At 33.3% G+C, this 17,515-nt stretch overlaps 4 protein-coding genes across 6 annotated transcripts; 2 read left to right on the top strand and 2 right to left on the bottom strand.

The window, feature by feature from the left end:
• The first annotated feature begins 510 nt into the window (after window positions 1-510).
• On the top strand, window positions 511-3,880 carry LOC107361800 (adenosine kinase). The gene is made up of 4 exons (XM_015928713.3): window positions 511-844; window positions 1,042-1,116; window positions 2,478-3,105; window positions 3,282-3,880. The coding sequence occupies exons 1-4, from the start codon at window positions 825-827 to the stop codon at window positions 3,612-3,614; spliced, it is 1,056 nt and encodes a 351-aa protein (XP_015784199.1). The 5' UTR covers window positions 511-824; the 3' UTR covers window positions 3,615-3,880.
• A 1,188-nt stretch (window positions 3,881-5,068) lies between these two features.
• LOC107361997 (lysine-specific demethylase 4C) lies at window positions 5,069-10,230 on the top strand. Its single transcript, XM_015928970.3, has 10 exons — window positions 5,069-5,293; window positions 5,430-5,979; window positions 6,196-6,437; window positions 6,549-6,727; window positions 6,818-7,553; window positions 7,989-8,346; window positions 8,622-8,884; window positions 8,996-9,376; window positions 9,489-9,698; window positions 9,835-10,230. Exons 1-10 carry the CDS (start codon window positions 5,177-5,179, stop codon window positions 9,916-9,918), a joined length of 3,120 nt encoding a protein of 1,039 aa, XP_015784456.1. The 5' UTR covers window positions 5,069-5,176; the 3' UTR covers window positions 9,919-10,230.
• Window positions 10,231-12,090: 1,860 nt separating this feature from the next.
• Window positions 12,091-15,314, bottom strand: LOC107361920 (uncharacterized). Of its 3 annotated transcripts, none has more exons than XM_089269941.1 (6): window positions 14,865-15,314; window positions 14,409-14,543; window positions 13,762-14,261; window positions 13,402-13,673; window positions 13,079-13,311; window positions 12,091-12,739 (listed from the first exon to the last, which is right to left on the bottom strand). In XM_089269941.1, exons 4-6 carry the CDS (start codon window positions 13,645-13,647, stop codon window positions 12,610-12,612), a joined length of 609 nt encoding a protein of 202 aa, XP_089126067.1. In that variant the 5' UTR covers window positions 13,648-13,673; window positions 13,762-14,261; window positions 14,409-14,543; window positions 14,865-15,314; the 3' UTR covers window positions 12,091-12,609. The 3 variants fall into 3 exon arrangements, with proteins under 3 accessions (XP_089126067.1, XP_015784357.1, XP_089126073.1); XM_015928871.3 differs by having other exon boundaries at window positions 14,405-14,543; XM_089269947.1 differs by lacking the exons at window positions 13,762-14,261; window positions 14,409-14,543; window positions 14,865-15,314 and having other exon boundaries at window positions 13,402-13,729.
• Window positions 15,315-15,602: 288 nt separating this feature from the next.
• Art4 (arginine methyltransferase 4) lies at window positions 15,603-17,489 on the bottom strand. The gene is made up of 2 exons (XM_015928870.3): window positions 17,020-17,489; window positions 15,603-16,940 (listed from the first exon to the last, which is right to left on the bottom strand). Exons 1-2 carry the CDS (start codon window positions 17,353-17,355, stop codon window positions 15,654-15,656), a joined length of 1,623 nt encoding a protein of 540 aa, XP_015784356.1. The 5' UTR covers window positions 17,356-17,489; the 3' UTR covers window positions 15,603-15,653.
• Between the last annotated feature and the right edge of the window lie 26 nt (window positions 17,490-17,515).

The following is a 17,515-nucleotide window of genomic DNA, read 5'->3' on the forward strand; positions in this document are numbered from 1 at the left end:
AAGTTAATGGTTGCCTGAAAAACAACAAGATGAAAATTATGATATACTTGGAAACGGAAGGTTTGGTTTATTCGAGTTTCCTTGAGGAATCGCCCTAAATTTGGTTTTTTATAATGCGATTCAGAGATGAGCTGAGATGATAATGATGAGGATGATGGTGATGAGAAGGAAAGTGAATAAAAGACAAAAAAAAGAGTTTCTGTCAGATTCGTTTATCGTACTTTTTGTATACTCTCTGAATAGATTCACATGGTTGGAGTAACCCAAAATTAACTTAACACCGTTTATTTGCGCATTTTTTCACCTCCTTATGTCTAAAGATACTCCGTTGATGATGAAGATGATCATCTTCATTATCATCATTATCCACCCATTCATCCTTTCAAGACTTACATAAATCCGTATCAATTTGGGTTGCGACTGCGTTTCAAATAAAAATACGCTTATTTCGGTCAAGTCACAGCATTTCTATTTTTTCAGCTTTTCACATTTTGTTTTTCACTTTTCACTTGATCCTTCGCAATTCAATGATACACTAATTCAGGATAATTTACTCGACTGTTTACTTCAAATATCAACTTGAATCACGTCAAACGGTTAAAATTAACCAGACTTGGACACTTGTAAACACAACCAATTTTTTTACCTTGTTTACCTCGTATTTATTCATGTTACTCCATTTTACATTGGATTAATATTTTAATTTGTGTTCTAATCATTTGATTAACTGATTTATTGATTTTTAATTCAACTCTTGTATAATTTGATTTTCCCTCCATCGTTAAAATTTGTTTTCATTTTGATCGTCCAATCAAAAATCAAACATGGCTAAAGAGTTGCTGGTGTAAGTTTTATCCCTCCATTTTTACGTTTCATTGATTGTTATAGCTTTATTGTATCACTTTTTAGTTTCCTATCTATTTTTGTAATTATATTTTAATTGTCTCAATCAGCCATTGTGTTCACGGTTAATTTGGTAACTCTAATTATATTTTATTAATTATTGTCTCTATTTCATTTCCTCTGGTTAAAATTATCTAGAGAAGGATCCATTTTTGGTATTGGAAACCCTTTATTGGATATTTCTGCCAATGTCAACGATGAATTTTTAGCAAAGTAAGTCTATTAACTGATTTTCCCATCCAACTGTTACTTTATATAAGTAATAATAGATTCGCTTATTCAGCATTGATCAGCATTAAGATTTAATTCTGACCACAATTAAAAAGAGGAAAACAATTACTCTAGAGTTTTGATTTATTGTATTTTTGTATTATAAGCCTACTTTTAGCTAGACAATACTCTAGATTTTAAGTTGATTTTAGGTTTTTCAACTTGATCATCAATCGTAACATAGCTTAATAACTTAATTATGTAAGTGTTGCTGATTATTACTAGTCAAAGAGACAGATTGGAAAAGTGTTGATCATGATCTTCAATTTGAAAGTGAAAACTCATTTGTAATAATTTCTCAACGGTGAGATGAAAGATAAACATGAATGAAAAGGATTGTGATTATGGTGATAATCTTGCTTCTTGAGTAGGTGATATGAGTTGCTTGAAAAGTAATGTGTAAGATATTCAGTGATATGAAATTGTTTTGGAACTAAACTCTTAAAGAATCTGATTATTGAACAACATCGTGAAAATTATACTTTTCAATCCTTAACTACTTGGCTTAACGATCCACCATAATCATGATAATGAGATGCTAAAAAGGAAAGCAGTGTTCAAGTGATATCTGCTCGTTTCACGCTCTAATTTAGCTCAATTGTTAAAAATAAACATTGCCAGAGGAATCGGAAAAATAATCATCAACAATGAAAATTGGCTTCAACTTTAAGCATACTTTTCTCAAACAACTTGCAATTTTCGCTCAATATTAACTATTAAACTATATAGTAAACTTGATTAAAGCGATCATTAGTTACTTAAAATTGTCGTTAGCATCAAATCCCATCTTAATTGCTTTACTACTCTGAGCATTTACTGCTAAAAATCAAGACAATGTATTATTCAATAACACAGTTTATCTCGCAACAATGTCAGTTAACATTCTCAATGTTATCAGTGTAACAGTTTATAACGAAACAATTGATTTTATATCAACTAAAACTGAATAAATTAAGTTTTTATCGATTTGTTTATCGATAATTAGCTATGTACATTCAATAATCAATATTTGTTGTAAATCTTGTTTCTTTATTTATGAATCTGAAAGTCAGGCCAAGTGTTTTCAATATTTCATAACATTTCTATGTGTATTTATAGCAAGACATGAATATAAAAATGCTCATTGCTTATTTATAATTTCATAATTACATATTTAATGTATGTAAATTTTATCATTTAAATTGCCAGCATTAATCAACTTACACTTAACCTTTAAATATTGAGGAAATTTGATCCTAAATTTGAATGGTTCCAAGTACATTTATCATTCACTAATTAATCGTATTTTTATTTGTTTTTTTCAGATGGAAACTGCCCAAAAATGGTGCCATTGTTGCTGATAAGACTCATGAAAATTTGTATGAAGATTTAATCAACTCATTTGAAATTGACTACTCGGCTGGTGGTGCCTGTCAAAATACCTTGCGTTTTGTTCAATGGATTATCGGAAAAAATACTTCGGTTACCACTTTTGTTGGTTCCATTGGAAACGATTATTTTGGACGAATGATGGAAAAGAAAGCCAAATCTGAAGGAGTCAAGGTTCTTTATCATGTAGATAAGACAACCGCTACTGGAACATGTGCTGTCCTCATTACTGACCATGGAAAGAACAGATCATTATGTGCTTATTTGGGTGCCGCTGACAAACTGAATAAAGAGGCTATTGTCCGAAATTGGCATTGGGTGGACAAGGCTCGAGTATATTATACAACGGGTCACATTTTATCTGTTACACCTGATTCGGTTGTCGCCATTGCCCATCAAACAAATGTGGACAAATTTACTGATAAAAAGTTCATGTTCAATTTGGCTGCCACATATGTCAGTGAAAAACATGGTAAAGAGCTGCAAGCCATATTACCTTACATTGACTACATGTTTGGTAATGAAGAGGAAACTTTAGCTTTTGCTAAATTCAAACAATATGGAGTAAGTTGTCAATGTGTTCAGTTTTTTTCATTTGCTAATCGTTTAAATTTATGTTATAATTAGTATTTGAAAACTGAATTGGATAGGTTTGAATTTATTTTTAAGCATTTCACTTTTGTGTGAAAAAAAGATTTCTTACTTTTTTCCTTCTCTTTTTTGCCTTTTTTGTTCAACAGACAACGGATATGAAGGAGATAGTTAAAAAGATTGCAAATGAACCGAAAACAAGTAAAGGTCCACGAATTGCTGTTGCTACCCAAGGTCCAAAAGCTGTTTTAGTGGCTACTACTGGATCAGACAAAGTTGCTGAGTATCCTGTTCCTCAATTAGAGGAAGAGAAAATAATTGACACTAATGGAGCTGGCGATGCTTTTACTGGAGGATTTCTGGCTATGTTCATCCAAGAAAAACCTTTGGATGTTTGCATTAAATGTGGTATCTACTGTGCGACTGAATGTATTCAACGAATCGGCTGTACTTGTCCTAAGGAATTCAAGTTTACTCCTTAAATTAAATACCATCATTGTTATTGTTATTTAAAGTCTTTCCTTTCAGTCTTTTATCCCAACCCTTAATATCCAGATTTTCCAATGAATATTCCTTTCTTTCTCTCTTCGTCTCTTTGCATCCAAATCCCTACTCTGATACAATTTCATTTCATCATTTCAATAATTTCACCTGTATTATCTTAATATTAAACCTTGCAATCTAAAAATATGATAAATGTAATTTGACAATCCGTTTGTCCAAAAAAACAACTCAACCTTTTACTAAATCTTCCTTGGTTTATTTATTTTCATCATAATTTTGGTTTGGAAAGATAATCACTAGATTAACCTTTGACCTTTGGTGGCACTTAAACAGGCAAAACAAAATAGCCAAAAGTAAAGGTTTCTACTTGCAAAAGCCAAATATTTTTTGGTTTATTATATTTCCATGATAATTCAGATTAACAAGAAATATTGTAAGAAATTTTCAGGTACCTTTGATGGCAAACCAGAAAATGCCCTTACTTTGCTAAAGAAATAAACTCTGAGAAATTGAATCTTCGTTTTTTATGCGACAGGCAACAGATCACTTCGATTTTAGGTTGCGACAAAAATGCTCAACCGTTAAAGTGCACTAACCTTTTTTATGCTATTCAACTCTTACATAGATTAGACGCTCATCTTTCAATTAAACCTCACATGTCTTCGCTCAAATGATTCATCTCCATTCAACTACGCATTCATTAATGGAGACATTTTTAGAAAATTCAAAATATTGAATCATCCTAAAAACAGAGTAGATGCAGGGATCGTATGATGAAATGAACGATTCAATGCAATGGATAAATTAAATTTGATTTCATTGAGATTCACGTAAACATTATATTTTTAAATTATCTCATTTGATTAAAAATCAAATTCTCATCTGAAACAAATATTTGATCAAGTCGATAAACTATCATTACGCTCAATCTTAGACCACATATCTTAATGACAAAAGGTCAGTAAAAATATGCGTAATTCATTTATCATATAGCAATAGCTCAGATGCCTTGAAAACATAGGAATCTTTTCAATCAATAATTAAAAGTCGATAATGCGATGTTGATACGATTTCAACTTTAAGACTTGGAAAGATTAAATTGGAAGTTCTTAGAGATTGTCTTTTGGATTGTCAATTCTAGAAAAAACGTAAAGAACTTGTTTATTCCAAGCTGACCAGATCCATTATTGTATGGGTTGGACTTCCTTGGGATTATTGACAGGTTTTGTAAAACTGGTATTTTGCAGCGGTCATTTAATTTTGAAAACCTAAAAACACTAATAATAATCATTTTTAGGTTAAATAGTTTAAAGATTTTGAGACAAAATTTTCAAACCAACATAAGAAAGACAAAATTATTGTCAATAGGCGGCGTCACATGTTCTTTACTCTCTTTGCTGCGATCCATTTTAGTCACTAATCACTCCGCCTCCTGGTTCTTGCAAATTTGGTTTTTGGTTCTGCCTTAGGTTCAATTGATTGAAATTGAAATTGGACAGTTTTTTCACAGAGTTAATTTTTATGTTTTAATAAATTCAAAATGATTAATATACCGAGAATTCAAGTGTTTCGGCCCTCTATGGAAGAGATGAAAGATTTTGAAGGATACATCAATAAAATTGAGAAATCAGGTGCTCATAAAGCAGGCCTAGCAAAGGTAAGTGATTGCGATATTTTGTTTACTTATTCAAATGTCTATCTTTTATAAATTTCCTGCTTTCTATTTCAATTTCTTACCCATTCATTTATTTATATTTTTATCCTTTACAAATTGATAATTTTACCTAACCTAGATTATTCCCCCTGCTGAATGGAAACCTCGTCGTAAAGATTCAAATTATCAATCTCATGAGATAGATCAACTTGTAATAAAAGCTCCAATTCAACAAATCGTTCAAGGTCGATTAGGCCTTTACCAACAGTATAACATTCAGAAGAAATCTTTAACTGTTAAAGAGTTCAAGAAACTTGCTGAGAATCCGAAATATCGGACACCAGATTTTTTTGACTATGAAGAGCTTGAAAGGAAATATTGGAAAAATGTTACTTATAACCCACCAATATATGGGGCTGATGTCCCTGGCTCTTTGTATGATGAAGACGTTGATGAGTTCAACATTAATCGACTTAACACTATTCTCGATTTGGTAAATGAATCTTACGGAATCAAGATCATGGGTGTTAATACCGCATATCTTTATTTTGGTATGTGGAAGACTACATTTGCCTGGCACACTGAAGACATGGATCTCTATAGCATAAATTATTTACACTTCGGTGCGCCAAAATCATGGTATTGCGTCCCCCCAGAGCATGGTAAACGTCTCGAAAGGCTTGCTGCTGGTGAGTTTTTTATAACTTAATTCTTTTTTTTTCATTTGTGTGTAAGCTCTATTCCCAAAGTGCTCCCTCTTGAGCTTTCTTTAAAGAGCATGGAAAAATACTTCACAGTACTCTTGCTGTGTTGTAAATGTCCATGTGTTAATGACATGAGCTACTTTTTCTACTTATCAATTTCTGTTTACTCATATCATTTTTTTTTACTATCAATTTTTTAAGGCTTTTTCCCTTCAAGCGTAACTTCTTGTCCAGCTTTCTTAAGACATAAGATGACATTAATTTCTCCAGCAATATTGAAACAATATTCTATACCATATAACAAAATAACTCAAGAAGCTGGAGAGTTCATGGTTACATTTCCTTACTCATATCATGCTGGATATAACCACGGCTATAACTGTGCCGAGTCTACTAATTTTGCAACGGAAAGATGGGTTGAATATGGAAAACGAGCTACAAGGGTAGGAATTGGAGCAATTTCTCACTTTTAACTCCTTTAGGCAAACATTGCCTCTAGCTATTTGTTTTTATTTCCCTCTTTCTTACCTTTCTCTACTCTTTCTTTTCCATAGTGTAATTGCCGTAGTGATTCAGTTAAAATTAGCATGGAGGCTTTTGTCAAAAAATATCAACCTGAACGTTATGATCTCTGGCTCCAAGGTAAAGATGTTGGACCTCATCCAGAAGATCCGACACATATCTCACCTGCGCCTTTACCGTCTGATTACGAACTTCAAGTTCTATCCAAAGTGTAAGTGTTTCTTCATTCTCTTAAATTTTCACATTTAGCTGTTGATTATTAATGTAGTTAATTAATGACTTATAATTGTTACAATTACAGGAGTAAAAGTAAACGACACCCGCCTTACAAACCTGACCCAGAAATATCAGATGCAGAATCAATGGATAATCATTGTGAAGCTATGCCAACATTTCCAACAAAAGCTGCTCGTAAACACTTCGAAACTCCTGGGCCATCAGCAACAATTTCACACCAAACAGATTCAAAGCATGGTTTTATTGATAATTCTGTTACAATCGGAGAATCTGAATATCTCAGAACTAGCCCACCAAATATAACAGATGCTGTCAAGAGAATAAAACATCGATTTACACCAAAAAGTGGATTAACGAAACGTTCTCGTAAATCATCGACTGTCTCTTCGACTTGCTCCATTCCTCCAGAATCAAGTTCAACCAAAATGATGCCAACTAATGCACCTCCATTTATGAATCCAACTCCTTTCATCAACACGAATCCCATTGCTGGGCCTTCATATATGCACTCAAATTTGTGCACTCAACCACCGGAAAGTGTGTTACCTTTAACCTGGGTTACTAAACCAGGAGCATATTCTGGAGCCTTACAATTGATCGATAAATTTCTAAATTGTGATCTGACATCTTCAGTGCCATCATCTGCTACATCTTTCTATCCAACAAATCCAAATTTCAATCTATCAGAAAATGTAGAAATTTCTTCTTTACCATACAACGGAAATTCACAGGCTAGTGCATCGAATGACGATGATGTCCCAACAGATTTATCGATGAAGTCCAAGATAGTGCTTAATGATGTAAGTAATTTTTCATCATCCATACTAGCTCTGCCTCTAAATTAGCTATACTATAGATGTCTCAGTGATCTAGTGACCTGGTAATCTATCTCAATACATTCTGTCTCTACTCAGAATTTACTTACTGTTACTTTCAAATATTGACCGAAACCTCAACAACTCTTGATTATCGGTCGCAATAACTCTTCCAATCCTTGTACAAATTTAATGCATTTTAAATTCACTTCTGTGAGATTCCATGTTATCACCTCTTTATATATGTTTCAATTTGTGTGTTTGTTAGTAATTCATTTGCTTGTTCAAAATTATTACCTCGTCATTAATATTTTAATTTGAGAAATCGATTGAGTTTAACTTAAAACTTGATAAAGAACACTTTAACCTCTTTTCTCTAACACATTCTTTCTGTTGTGTGTTCATCCCTTTATCTTCTAGGACTTATCTAAGCTGTTAGCCGATGAGACCTTAAGTCGTGATATGAGAGAGATCTTAAAGCGCGTGCCTGTCCAACCCTACCTCTACCAACATTTACCCTACAGTTTTTTTGGTGAACAGATCTTTAATTGTTACATATCAAGTATATTTCCTCATTGTTCGATATGTATAATAATGAGAAAGTTTGAAATCCAAGATGATTGGGTTGATGCACATTATAAAATACCTACCTCTAGTCCAATCATACTTCCAAGTGCTGCTTTTGCCTTTAAGGTGAAAGATGCTACGCCAAATCTTGAAGATATCAAATGTTCCTCATTGCTAGTTTGCGCGGATTGCAAAATTTGTGTACATTCAAGTAAGTTTTGAATATAACAATCAATAAAATAACCTAGTAAAGATCAATACTGCAGATAAACATCATTGGGCAGGATGAATTTGATTGATTACCAGGGACTTGAAATTAGTTTAGAGTCAATCTTGAGAGTCGCTCTAAAATTCAAAATTAGTCTAGTTTTCATTTTCTCTGACAATCTTTCACAATCCATCCTTTGCTATGCTAGTACTTTATCTACCAATTCAAAACCTTAAACTTTTCCTTTCTAATCAATCTTTCTTTCTTTTAATTTACAGTCTGCTATGGAGTCCACAATAAATTAGATGTTGATAATCGTGCAAATTGGAGATGCGATCGCTGTATAAATGAAGACTATGGTGTAAATTGTTGTCTCTGTCCATTGCGAGGAGGTGCTCTTAAAAAAACAAAAGATGACAGTAAATGGGCTCACATAACTTGTGCATTAATGCAACCTGGGGTTACTTTTTTAAATGGATTTAATAAGCAACCTATAGATATTAGTGGAATTAAAAAAAATAGAGCAAATGCACCCTTATTTGTAAGCATCCGTTAATATATACACATATTTATATATATATATTCCCTTATCTTTTGATAAATTAACCGCATCTTTTGTTTTACCCTTTTTTCTTCCTCACTTGTCCTCTAGAAATGTATATATTGTCAGAAAACCAATAATAAACTTACAGACTATATAAGTGGCTACTGTATTCAATGTTACTTAGCACCGAAGTGCTCTGTAAAATTTCACACAACCTGCGCTTACTTGAATGGTGCCAAATTTGAAACGGACGATTGGCCTGACCCAATTAGAGTGTATTGTACAAAGTGCATCGGAAGAACATCTGGTAAACATCTTGGCCTGCCGGGCGAAGAGGACGAGGTAAACTTGGGAACCATCGTCTTAGCAAAGCATAAAAATCGTCGTTATTATGAAGCTACTGTGATGAACAAAACAAGCCTGATTTTACATCACGCTCATCTTGAGGATAACTCAATTTTACAAATTTTAAAAACGTCTGATATTGTTGTAAGTGGCTATTTATCTTGCTCTTTTTTATTTATTAATTAATGATACCTATCAAGTACTCTTGTTAACAATCTTTGTTTTGTTTTTTTTCTTTGATTATATTTTATCTCAGGACCCAGATATTGAAAGGACTGGAATCCCTGAAATCGGTGATCCAATTACAATATTTTGGGAGAAAACAAATCAAGCTGGAAAATATGCTGGCAACCACAAATCTATTCAATATGTTCTCAAATTTGAGGACGAATCCATAATCAAATGTACAAGAGAATCTTTTTATCGTCTGGATGACGAAATTCCACTAAAAGTTCAACAAAAACGAGTAAGTAGATCTTTAATGATACCTAATTTTTTATCTGAACCCAGATCTTATTTACTTTGTCTGTTTTATTCATTTTCATTCCTCAATTTTAAATCTTTCATTTTTCTAAAATTTTTGTTTTCTCTTTTTTGTTCAGTCTCGAGCGACGGATGTTAAAAACGAAAGTGCATTCTGGGCCGCAAATCTTAAAAAATTCAAAACAACAATAATTAACTCATAATGTATATTTATACTCATTATTTTTGGGCGCGAGCAACAAAATCATAAAAATCATCAAAATCAACTTTTCAAAAAATCAAAAACAAATCATTTAATTTTGCCTATCTTTTTCTCCTCGTATTACTCATAATGAAAATATCAATAGTATTATCTCGTACTTCATTCTGTTGAAACTCTGATGCTATTAAAATGCATGTAATCTTATCTAGTTTGTTTGATTTCTTCTCACTCCACAACGAATTAAACCATATGTTCACCCCTCAAATTACAATTTTTATTTGATCATTTTATTAAAATAAAATTGTTGAATTGATTTTCAAATTGTATCCTTAATTTATCTAGATGGCGTGACTTCTGAACTATTCTGGTTCGTCCTTAAAAATTCATTTTAACCTCAGTTCAGTCAAAAAATGAGATAAAAATGAATAATTAACAGTAGATGGCGACAAAGTAATCACTTATCAAATGATTTGCACTTTTTCCTGTTATCTGCGTTTGAGTTCAATTTTCATCAATACTCTTATCTTTTATAAAATCCTTTACATCACATCCACATGTGTCAAAAAGCAATAAATAGCGACAAGGTTGATTAGAAGACGCTAACCAAGCTGATTCAGCTATAGCCGGTAAGAGGAATATCTAAACCGTGAAAGTCAAAACAAAGGGATTATAATGCGGAGAAGATGCGTCTCTGAAGCTGATTGAAAGTCAACTGTAAATTTCATTGTAAATGTCAACTGAAACCTCGACTTACAATATTGGGATGTCAAAAGTAATGTCGGATGTCAACTGGCTGACGGAAGTATTCCTAAACAGCAGCTTTTTTTAAACAGTGAGATCAACACCATGAAAATTTTCTTGGTTCCAAAAATTAGCTTTGTTGAGCTGTTGAAAGGCGCGATATGAAAAATTTCCAGAGTTGGATCTGCCATTAGCATGAAGATAAGTTTCAAGCATACGTTCATTGAACAGCATATAACCCATTGGTTCAAAGATAATTATATCAACCTTCTCTGGTAGATTTATCTCTTCAATTTTACCGGCAATGACAACAATCGTATTTGACAACTTGTAATGGAAGCTCAATTGTTCATATATCTTCAATACCAGAGCCTAGTGAATCCCAAGAATAATAATTGCTACCAGATAAACTCTTTGTTGAAGCTAAAATAAAGCATTGGAAATGGAGTTAGACCTCGATACCTTATCTTTTGATTAACGTCTGGTATTCAAGCGAATCGATGGTCAATTTTTTGTGATGAATTGTTAAATAACCAATATTGATTTAATAATTATTGCCTAAGTTATTCTGATTTTCATGGGATACAATTGAATCGATGTTGGTTAACATACAAGTATAAGCAGTTTAGTCAGTAAAGTTTGGCTTGATAAATCTGCACTATTTGTATGAAATGTTATCAGTCATCCAAATGCACTGTTAATTTGTCTGGAAATTTCTCACTCACTACCTTCAACCATTTACTAACTTCTCACATATCAGACATTTACCTGATTGTCACCAGTAAATTGTTCAACTTTCCCAGCTCCTTTGGCACCTCGAATCTTGATCACGTTAGCCTTTAGCAGTTTTCCATATTAAACTTGTATTTCAGTTGATAGTTAATTGATAGTTTACCAGTTTAAAAAGTAATCATCAATAGGAATCAGTAATTTTTTGCTTAAATCCTCTTCTGTCAAGGTAGGTTGAAGAAATGGCAAAAAAAAGAAAGATGGAGTTGATCAAGATGATGATGATGATCAAGTTCACGGAAAGGTTAATGAAGCTTCGCCTTAAGATAATCGAGGTCGGAATTGTTACCCACTTCCTGAATAACTGGTCTGGTTTCTTGAAAATTGTTTGTAACTGTACCTTTATACTGAGACTGTTTACATAAATAACCTTCTCCTTGACCCAACCATTATAACCAACCATCATTTTATCAACACAAAAACACTGTGAGGCTCAAATTAAATTGTTTACAAATTCATCTTTTCACAAACATCTTTGGGATACTCATCATTTAATTGTCTTTCAGTGTCATTACAAGCTTTTCTTATCAAGCTGAATGTTCAAGTGCCAATCAAGAACAATTATTCAGTTGAAACACTGAAACACAACATTCTGTTCTTTGTAATTTGTTCATTAGTTGCCAGTAAAGAGGACAAATCAAAATTCAACAAAAGATAATTTTTATTAAAAATAACAAAAGAATCGCAAAGATAGGTTTTTTTTAAAAAAAGGGACAAATTAAATTGTGTGCAATTAAGGGTGCATTATAAATAAGTGTTACATTAATGGTGTTAAATTGATTGTAAATGGTAGGACTGATCAGAGGTGACATAGGATCATCAAGAAAATGGTGTTTTTGATCTTTGGCATTGATCGTAGTCCCTGACGGTGGTTAATTGTTTCTTTCCATTGGTTGGTTTGTAAAGAAAAGTATATTTATTAAGGTGAAAAGACGAATGAGACGGAACTGTAACAGGCTTATTAATCTTTACCATTTAAATATTGTTTATTTGTAATGGAAGGGATAAAAATTAATTTGTCCCAAATGTTAAAAAATCGGTGGTATAGTTGTGTATGATTATCGTCATGATAAATTGGCTAAAATTTAAATCTAACCAAAAGGATGAAATCCAAGCTCATTGGTGTAGTTGAATTGGATGTAACAGTTGTTATGGCCAGTCATTACAAAGTTTCATTACAATTTGAGTAAATCTTGGCACAATCCTCACCGCTTCGACCTCGTCTAACTGCCTCTGAGATTGTATTTGATGGGATTGATTTTTGGTGTTGAAGGAGGTAACCAGTAGCATATCTGTTTAAATACATTTGAATAGGAAAAGGGGAAAAAATGATAAAGAAAGGATGAATACACAAGAAAATATGAAGAGAAGCAGAAAAAAAGGTCAAAATTGGATAATAGGATGTGAAGCGAGAAAAGGGTAAGATGTAACTTGTCCTGATTATATAGATCTTGAAGATATATATTTATACAACTTTAAATTGCACATAATAGATTGTTGAAGCGTTCAAGGGAATCGACCTCAATTCAGGGTTATTACATCTTTCAAAATCTCGATCCAATTGTATTTTGAAAATATTGTCAATGATAAAAACTGATGGATGGATAATGGTTAAGAAAGCTTCAACTTACCCTCCAACTTGGGATACAACATAACCGAGTTCACGACCTTCCCTAACGGCTTCCTTGGATGATTCACACAAATGTCTTTGGGCACAATGATCGTCACCGGCAAGGACTGATTTTACATAACCTCGTAACATGGTTGCTCCAGCGTAAGCAGCATCATCAACAGCATCTTTTAATCCACGAGCAGATGAGCTTCGTGCCTTTTGACCAAATGAGCTTCTCAACATGTCAAGAACCTGTAGAGAAGAAGCAAAATGAAGTAAAAGTTAGTGTTGATTCATTTCATGCAAAATTAATGAAATTGTTTGTCAAAATGGGAAACTTACCTCGACAAGAACACCGAGGACTTGACGTGATGTTGCTGCACTTTCATCACTTGTACCAAATAAAATTTTGAACACAGTTTTGAAGAGGTTTTTGGTATTCATAAATGTAGTAATTTCCTTCTTCTCGGTATCAAATCGAGCTTTCCTATCATCGAATCGGGCTTGACGGGCTTGAGTTGATTCAGAAGCTGAAACAACGGCAACAAAAACGGCCAAAAGAGCAACACTTAAAATAACGTTTTTCATGGTTGTAAGAGTTGGTGGGAATGTTACTAAATGAAGAGACAAAATAAGTTAAGTTGCGTTGATCTGAAGACACTGAGTTATAAACACTGAATGGTTTAAATGAAATGATCTTACCTTAAACAACTAGGAAGTAAGCAGGTAAAGGGAGGTCACAAGAAGAAGAAAAAAATGAAGATGAGTGAGCAGAATAACAGTACATGAGGGGCTAAAAGGTGAGAAGGATCCACTTTGAACCAATTCTTATTTTGTTGTTTTTTTCGGGGCAACCTCATCATTACAGTATGGGTATAAATGTAATGAACATGTTGATAAACAGGTCTTGTTCAAGTTCCTGACTCTTTTTTTTGCGCTCTTTTCATCTCTTGGGTCTGGATAAGGGGCAAAGGGGAGGAGATGATCATCAAGAAACAGGGCAGGTCATGTAATGATAATACGATCTTCAGGTTGGGGATGATGATGACGAGTAAACCAAGTAAAATTAAAATTAAATTGATTTAACCAAATGACGCTTGTCTTTGACGTTTCACTTTATCTTCTGCATCTTCTGTACCTTCTGTACCTTCTCTATCTTTCTGGATCTTCTTCTGATTCTTGTTGACCTTACATTATTGCGTCTAAAATGGATAGTGTAAAAGATATAAGAAATGAGGATTCAAGTTTATTATCATAATCATCAATTAAACATAGATAGATCATCTGATTTGCTATCTTCATCTGTTCAATTGATGGCTTCTTTTTTTTCGTTGTCGTTTCATACTTGCTTTTTGATTTAATAAGTGTGAATATGTTGATGTTTTTGTGGTTACTTATCAGCTTGTTGCTTGTATTAATTGTTGATGTATTGAGTCAATTTGGGGTCAAAGTGATGTAAAAATTAGCCACATAATGAAAAGAAACTGTTAGATTGAATAAGAAAGAAAAGAGGATAAAATTAGATGTTAGCTAAATAATTGAAATTATATTAACAATAACAAATCAATGAAGGTATATAAAAAAAAGCTTTGTTGATTTATTGTTTTCGGTAAGCATGGGGAAAAGTTGCCATTTATTCATCTATTCAATTTGTTTTATTATCAATATTATAACACTTAATCTTTCAACCGTCAATTGTTGTCTTCAGTGGTGAGTAGAGGATGAATTTCTGAATAGAAATGTATTTTTCCTTCATTAAAATCCAATTTAAGGTAATCTATTTTTGGCATCTTATCCTGTCTTACCTAGATCCGTCTTATCAGCCTAAATCAGAGATGTGATAAAGCAAAGTCCATGGGTCAGGCCAATGCAACATTTGTATATATTTTGGCTGCCCAAAGCCATTTTGACCTTTTCTTTCTCGGTCATCAATTAAACTCCTAGCAAGGCTGCACGATTAACTCAATCACAGTTGGACGATTTTATGCATCTTCATTAGACGGTTAGATTTAGCTGTAAAATGTATGATAACCTAACATTTAACTAGGCGACAGTCATAAGTTTAGTTGATAAGATGAATGACCTAGATGATCCAGTGGTCAAAATCAATTTTAGTCCGTGATTGAAAAATTACCAACATTAGAGTCAACCTAATACATTTTGGAAAAATTGCAACCGTTGAGTTTAAACGGTTGATCAGTGAACTTTTGCTTCAAGTTCAAATTCAAGTTGAGTTAGGAAACAGTTCTGTGCATGTTTTTGAAAATTTAAATAATTAGAGACAGAATTTACAAAAATTCAGAATTATCTTGACCCATTACTAACTAAATTTGTTAATTTGGATGATTACATTGAAAACAGAAACAAACTTAGGATCGGCTTCTTTAGATAACTGATCTTTATGTAATCGATTTTTTCAGTTGTTTCATTTCAACATTTGCCTAGATTGTACACTTTCGTTTTTACCATTTGTATTGTTTAGTGGTTTACAAAATCAACCCAATTGATTTTCACGATATAACTTTTTTTGATGGACCCATTGATCTAAACGTTCAATCTCGTCTGATCAAACAACACAAATACTTTTAATGATATTATCGAAAGATTGGTTTATTAAAAGCAGACAATTGTGCCTGTTGTTGTGGCATCATGTTTAGATTTCCTGAGCCTTGTTGTTGTTGTTGTTGTTGAACATTGGCAGGTGGAATTTGCCCTGATGTTTGAGGCATAGGGTGGATGCCTGACATATCCATGAAAGCAACTCCAGAATTACCATTCATGATTACTTGATTATTGTCCAATGATTGCCAATATTGTTCAGTTGGAGAAGTTTCATGAGCTCCTGGCGGTGGTTGTTGCGTTTGTCCAGTGTACCTGAAGTAGGGATTTTTCAGATCTAATGAATTAGTGGCTCGGCTTAAGGTTCCTTCTAGATTTAATTCAATGTCAACATCATAACTCTGACGCTTGTTGGATCTTAAAGCAACTCGGCCGGTGAGAATTTGTCCAGCTTGGCAGAAAATAGGTGTATCAACAAGACACCTAACTTGATACCAATGGGTTAAAGGTTGAGTAGGAGATGTAGATAGCCAAACTGTTTGATTTTGACCAATGAAAGCAACATCAAACCAAAAGGCAAGACCATGAACATCAGCTGTGTGTAGCATTACAAAAGAAAAAGGAATTTCAATGTGGTGAAGATCAGTCTCTGAGGCTGATTGAAAATCAACTGTAAATCGATGAGACCTCGCCATACAAATTCGGATGTCAAAAGTATCAACAACTGGCTGACGGAAGTATTCTTTAACAGCAGCTGTTCTTAAAACAGTGAGATCAACACCATGAAAATTTTCTTGATACCAAAAATTGGCTTTGTTGAGCTGTTCCATGTAGAGAGCTGCGTCACTGAAAGGCGCGATATGAAGATCTCCAAGAGTTGGAAACATTTTACCTTGAGGTTGGAGCCATTTTTTAGCATGAAGATAAGTTTCAAGCATACGTTCATTAAACAGCATATAACCCATCGGTTCAGAGATAATTATATCAACCTTCTCTGGTAGAGTTATCTCTTCAATTTTACCGGGAATGACAACAATCTTATTTTGTAACTTGTTATGGAAGACTAACTGTTCAGCGTGTTTAGCCATTGAACTAGCTTCAACTGCATAAACCTTTCGTGCACCTGCTTGAGCAGCAAAAAAAGATAATATACCCGAACCAGCACCAACATCTAATACAACTGCATCCCGAAAATCATCAGTGTTTCCCAGAATGGCCCTTTGGTAAGTAGATGTACGAATGTAGTCTTGCATCATGTTTTGCTGTTGAGAAAGATATCCATAAAACTGGAAATACTGAGAAGCTGAGGCTTCATCAGTTCTCTAAAATATAGCAAGAAAAATTAGGAAAAAAGATTAGAAACATAAGTACGCAGCATTGTTACATTACAATAAAACTTACCTGTGAAAAGACTGATGCCTTAACTCCTTGCTTAAAATCCGTGAGAATTTTATTAAACATGGTTGATTCTTGTAAGTTATCGAATTGAAGGACAAAGGTAATGGTACCATTGTGTACTACTAGAGAGTCATTACCGAACTTTGAAATCTCTGAATCCTTGTAAAATGGATAATCTTCATCTTTATCACTTAAACTGGTTTCACTATTTTTCAGTGTAATCAAAAGATTATCCTGTTCATCACTTAGTTTGACATAAAATGGATTACCCGGCTTTTTGATGAGCTGCTTATCATCGGTAACGGTAAAAACATTTACATTTGCATAATTGGTGCCCATGATGGAGATCTTGAGAATACAATTCTAATATAAGATGTACAATAGTATATGATGAGGTTAGAAGGATACTTTTTTGAGTGTGTCGGATAAGATCCTAGGACTTGATGACAGAGAAAAAAATGAGTCAGGCAAAAATTTTCATACAGTTAATCAATCACGT

This window comes from Tetranychus urticae, chromosome 1, assembly GCF_039701765.1.
Source record: "Tetranychus urticae isolate SD_2017Ah chromosome 1, NJAU_TeUrti_SD_1.0, whole genome shotgun sequence".
In the NCBI taxonomy this organism is placed as follows: Eukaryota; Metazoa; Arthropoda; class Arachnida; order Trombidiformes; family Tetranychidae; genus Tetranychus; species Tetranychus urticae.

Coding starts and splice junctions, on each gene's coding strand:
- LOC107361800 (XM_015928713.3), top strand. CDS start 825: ATGGCTAAAGAGTTGCTGGT. Junction 845..1,041: donor ATGGCTAAAGAGTTGCTGGT/GTAAGTTTTATC, acceptor AAAATTATCTAG/AGAAGGATCCATTTTTGGTA. Junction 3,106..3,281: donor CTAAATTCAAACAATATGGA/GTAAGTTGTCAA, acceptor TTTGTTCAACAG/ACAACGGATATGAAGGAGAT.
- LOC107361997 (XM_015928970.3), top strand. CDS start 5,177: ATGATTAATATACCGAGAATTCAAGTGTTTCGGCCCTCTATGGAAGAG. Junction 5,294..5,429: donor ATAAAGCAGGCCTAGCAAAG/GTAAGTGATTGC, acceptor TACCTAACCTAG/ATTATTCCCCCTGCTGAATG. Junction 6,438..6,548: donor ATGGAAAACGAGCTACAAGG/GTAGGAATTGGA, acceptor TCTTTTCCATAG/TGTAATTGCCGTAGTGATTC.
- LOC107361920 (XM_089269941.1), bottom strand. CDS start 13,647: ATGAAAAACGTTATTTTAAGTGTTGCTCTTTTGGCCGTTTTTGTTGCC. Junction 13,312..13,401: donor TCCTCGGTGTTCTTGTCGAG/GTAAGTTTCCCA, acceptor TCTTCTCTACAG/GTTCTTGACATGTTGAGAAG. Junction 12,740..13,078: donor GTTGTATCCCAAGTTGGAGG/GTAAGTTGAAGC, acceptor GTATTTAAACAG/ATATGCTACTGGTTACCTCC.
- Art4 (XM_015928870.3), bottom strand. CDS start 17,355: ATGGGCACCAATTATGCAAATGTAAATGTTTTTACCGTTACCGATGAT. Junction 16,941..17,019: donor AGGCATCAGTCTTTTCACAG/GTAAGTTTTATT, acceptor GCTATATTTTAG/AGAACTGATGAAGCCTCAGC.